Genomic DNA, 5,005 nt, shown 5'->3' on the forward strand with positions numbered 1-5,005 from the left:
GATTAATAAGGTACAGACACCAAAGCTCATTGCCATATCCTGTCACCAGTATCAAGGTCAAAACAGCAAGAGCCACCTGTGGGAAGGAAAATACGAATAAACTTTATGGTATCTCTAAACTATAAACCCCCAATTTAATCAAAACATTGTTTAAACTCAGTTCTCTTATATCGATGTGCTTTAAATGTACAAGTCAGTGGGCTTGCTTGTGACTCCTTGTACAGGTTTATACTGTACATTAGCCATCTTCATCCTCACAAATCACCTCCATTTCCACCTGCACACACACACACACACACACACACACACACACACACACACACACACACACACATACCCTGCTGCTCCCTGTCCTCTTCCTAAATGCCCCCTTTCACTTAATATTCCTTATTAACATCTAAATTCCACAATCGTCTGTTTGAACCTGGCTTGTTTCACTTAACATATTGTGTTTTACACTCCGATCCATTTTTCTGAAAACAAAACCCTTTCCTCTTACACATAGATGAAAATCACATCAATGTACATCACATTTTTAAGCCATTCATCCAGTGATCAACAGCTAAGGTTATTCCAAATGCTTGTCTATTGAACACAGTGTGGCAATCAGAAAGTATGTGCAGGGTCCTGGTTAGTTTTTATTATCAGTTTGACTCAACCTGGGAAGAAGGAGCCTCAGCTGAAGAATTGCCTCTATCAGAATGTCCTTTGGCCTCATCTGTAAGGAATTTTTTTGATGGTTGATGTGGAAGGATGTAGCCCACTATGGGGAGTGTCATCCCCTATGAAGGTGGCCCTGGGTTGTAGGAGGAGAGAAAGCTGAGTAGGTCATGGATAGCAATCCAGTGCCCAGCATTTCTAAGTTGTCTCTGCTTCCTTTCCTGCCTCTAGAGTCCTGCCTGAGTTCCTGCCCCAACGTCGCTCAGTAACAGACGGGAACCTAGAAGATAGAGTGAGACAAACTCTTCCCTCCTCAAGTTGACGGCTATGACGTGATTGTTCTTCTTGTTGCCTACCTGTTCTTCCCTTTTTTTAAAGTTGTCTCTGTTTATTGTTCTTAGAAAGATGATATTACATGTTTCCTCATGGGCTCTCTGTCTCTCACAGTGTCTCTCTCTGTCTCTGTCTCTCACTGTATTTGTGTGTTTGAGTGTGTATATGTGTATGTTTGTGTGTGTGTTTGGGTGTGCATGTGTGTGTGTTTGTATGTGTATGTATGTGTGTGTTTGTGTGTTTGGGTATGTATGAGTGTTTCTGTGTGTATGTGTGTATGTTTGAGTGTGCGTGTGCCTGTGTGTGTGTTTGTGTGTGTGTGCGCTTTCCAGGCTTAAAAAAATGCCCAAGACTGTAAATCTCAGCAGGTGCCTAGAGAAGGAAGATGAAGGGGAGAAAAGGGGGAAAATCATGTCATGTGAGTTAACCCCACATTGAGGTCAGCCACATAGTGGACAACAGTTACATAATGGCAGAGGAGTCATGAGAGCATACAGAGAGGAAAACTCAAAGTGTGAAGGAAAATGTGCTTAAAACTAGGATAGAAGGGAGAAAAGAATACGGTGCACTTAGAAAAGTGGACAGATTTTAAAAAGCTGCCATAAGTTGTTAAGCTCTAAGTACATATGAAAAAATTATAATGTTAATGTGGAAGGGAATTACTGGGGAGAGGGAAGGGAGGGTCAGAGTGTGGTGGGGACAGGGGAGGGTTCTGAAAAGGATTCTTTTGAAGATCTGAAGAACTATGTGACACAAACAATTAAAGTACCCTGTAATTTACAGGTAAATTCCATACTTACCTGCATCCAGTATTCTGTCTACCCATATTTCAAAAACAAAATTACGTCATCTATTTCATCCTGTTTTGCTGCATTTGATCTAATAAATTCCTTGTAACCAGAAGTGCTGGTAAATTTTAAAGACATGTAAAATATTACTGGTCGATATCCGGTTTGTCATGTTTATCCCGACTTTGGAAGCAGGTCCTGGAGCTAATTTTTCCTCGCTCTTTGCAAAGAATCCATAATTCATGATTGCCATTGACTTCAGTACAAGGTATTTAATCTTGTCAAATAACAGCTTTGTTTGAATAAAAATGGCCCTCCTCTAATTGTGGGTTTTGATAAAGCTAATTTTGCGGTGCTATCCAGTGGGCTGCCTCGGAGAGAGAGGCTAGCAATATTTCTGATACGGAGAATGACTTAAAGATAACCAAAGGAAAGATAGGAGCTGGGAAAATAACCACCAAGGATGTTGGTGACTCAGAAACCAAAGACTTTTTCAGAAAAAAAAATGCATGAAAAGAGCTACTTGGGCAGACTGTGACTTGAGTCATCAGAATATTTGGGTGGGGACTTTATTTTGGGTCTCCAGGAGGCTACAGGAGAAGCGAAAACCTAGATGCTGGAAGTTTCTAAGCGTAACTAGGGAAGGAACTGGCCTGAGAGGGCTTCTATGATGTAAGCAGAGCCTGGATGATGTCACAGAGCACTGGGCGGAGGTTGTGCTTCTCTTCCACTTGGAGGCGCTAGACTCCTTGAAGGTGGGTTCACTATCTTCCCAGCGGGCTGTGAAAGCCAGTTCAGCTCCTGAACCCCACAATTGTTCAACAGGCTTTTGGAGCCTGACCGGTGTCCGAAGACAGAATCTGGACGACTAGGACATTTTTCTCTCGGTAAATACATTTATGAAGATAACTGGGACCCATTTAGCCCAGAAAGCTAAAAGTTCTCCATCGTACAGCGAGTAACCGTATGTTCTGATGTCTTCCACGTTTGAGAGCTCGGCGGACGGTCTAGGCTAGTCAGTCTAAGAGTTTATTATCCTTTGCTAACAATATCTAATTCATAATCCTACTAAAATGCCAAAGCTCTTCTCTGTGCCTGTGCATTTTAGGAGATAATATTTCTTTTTGATGTTGTTTTTTTTTTTTTTTTCAGAGCTGAGGACCAAACCCAGGGCCTTGTGATTCCTAGGTAAGCGCTCTACCACTGAGCTAAATCCCCAGCCCCTTTGTCTGAATATGTTATTCTGAGCTGTAGAGGACCATTTTTTCATTTCACTTTGAACTTTAGATTCTGATTTTTGAGACAGGGTTGTTCTGTGGGTAGATTTGGCTATCCTGGAACTAACTCTGTAGACCAGGCTGGCCTTGATCTCACAGAATTCTGCCTCCATCTGCCTCTTGAGTGCTGGAATTAAAGGTGTGCTCCACCATTGCCCAGCCCTCCTACGAACTTCTGATTACGACAGAATTAGATTCAGATGCTCAACCCTGTTTACCATCGCGTTCCTCACCTGCTCCAAAGGTGAGGTCCTGGACAAGAGCCCTGGTCCAGCCCCCTCCCCGTCCCACCCCCATTGTTCTTGCAGGCAGTCACATGACAGAGGCAACAGCATTGTGTCTGGTTTAAGCAGGCGAGCTCTTCAAACCCAGGCCACGGGCAAGTATGAAGCCTGAACACAGAACGATAGCCACAAGACAGTGGACTAGGATGCCGTGGCCTACCACACTAGGTATACAGCCAAGAAGAAGAGGATGTCTCTGAGGAGGATGAGCACACAATCCTTCCAGAAGCAGAGGAGGAGGAGGCCTTCTCCCCAGGCCCTGGGGAACATTGTGGGCTGCAGAATTTCTCACGGATGGAAGGAAGGTGATGAGCCCATCACCCAGTGGAAGGCCATCATTCTAGATCAACTGCCAACAAATCCCTCTCTCTATCTTGTCAAGTATGATGGAATTGACTGTGTCTACGGACTGGGACTTCACAGCGATGAGAGGATTTTAAAGCTTAAGGTCTTGCCTCACAAGGTAGTGTTTCCTCAAGTGAAAGACGCCCATCTCGCAAGTGCCATGGTTGGCCGAGCAGTGGAGCATAAATTTGAGGGCAAACATGCCTCTAAAGACAACTGGAGGGGGGTGGTCCCATCCCAGGTGCCAATCATGAAGAACTGGTTTTCTATCACCTACGAGAAAGATACAGTCCTTTACATCTACCAGCTTCTGGATGATTACACAGAAGGTAACCTCCGTATCATTCCAGAGACTCCTCCAGCAGAGGTGAAGTCAGACGTTAACAGCGACATCTTAACAGGTCAATGTGTGCAGTTCACCAGAAGCGATGGGTCCAAAAAGATCGGCAAAGTCATTTACCAAGTTCTAGCCAAGCCTTCTGTGTACTTCATCAAGTTTTATGGCGACGTCCACATCTAAGTCTATAATCTGGTGGAAAAGATACGTTAAGGTGAAATTCGCAAAGTGTGGGGGACATAGATGGGTAATTTATAGGATTTGGGAGAAAATGTTTGTTTTTATGTGTTTCAGATACACAAGGGCCTTTGACAACCCCAGTATCTTTTCCAATGGAATTTGTTTTTGCTCTAAAAATTAAAATGTGCGATGTGACGTGTTGTATGTGAACACTTTGGTGGAGGAGACGGGCTTTGGTGGATGGAACATGGAGAGGAAGCCGGAAAGGTCAAGGCTGTGAACAGTAATTCTGATGTCACGTAGACTAAAACAAATAGGACTGAGCTGGTCTGGTCTTTAGGGAGAGAAAAGAACTGGTGATGAGGCTTAGAGGAGCATGGATGGCACGGGGGAAAAAATGACGGATGTTTAGGAAGCAATGGAGAGGGGCCAGACATAGATAGACTCTCTGAGGTGAAGTTTGAGGGAGAGACAGACTGTTGGGGAAAGAGGGGCAGGGAACAGGGAGGTGGTCTTGGAACTCAAGGGGAAACCCAATAAACTCATCCAAGCAGACTCAGAATCAGAGAAGGTCAGGGATTGTTTGACTAACGAAACCTAATGAAACCTGTTTCTCATCTGCAGATGTATTATTTTAATTATGTGGGTGGGTTCAGGGAATGAACACAGGAGACCACAGAGATAAGAATAGTCAGGTCCCCTGGAGCTGGAATTAAAGGTGGTTGGGAGCCATTGGACATGAGCTCAAAGAACAAATCCATGTCCTCTTTCAAAGCAGATGAGCTCTTGAGCCATTGGTTA

At 44.1% G+C, this 5,005-nt stretch overlaps 1 protein-coding gene across 1 annotated transcript; it reads left to right on the forward strand.

The window, feature by feature from the left end:
- Window positions 1-2,555: 2,555 nt before the first annotated feature.
- Window positions 2,556-4,399, forward strand: LOC134481126 (Y-linked testis-specific protein 1-like). Its single transcript, XM_087577199.1, has 2 exons — window positions 2,556-2,668; window positions 2,934-4,399. The coding sequence occupies exon 2, from the start codon at window positions 3,533-3,535 to the stop codon at window positions 4,205-4,207; it is 675 nt and encodes a 224-aa protein (XP_087433325.1). The 5' UTR covers window positions 2,556-2,668; window positions 2,934-3,532; the 3' UTR covers window positions 4,208-4,399.
- The last annotated feature ends 606 nt before the right edge of the window (window positions 4,400-5,005 follow it).

The sequence above is a fragment of the Rattus norvegicus genome, chromosome 11 (assembly GCF_021556685.1).
Source record: "Rattus norvegicus strain SHRSP/BbbUtx chromosome 11, alternate assembly SHRSP_T2T, whole genome shotgun sequence".
Lineage (NCBI taxonomy): Eukaryota > Metazoa > Chordata > Mammalia > Rodentia > Muridae > Rattus > Rattus norvegicus.

Bases quoted from the DNA above. Each gene is read 5' to 3' on its own strand.
- LOC134481126 (XM_087577199.1), top strand. From the start codon at position 3,533: ATGTCTCTGAGGAGGATGAGCACACAATCCTTCCAGAAGCAGAGGAGG.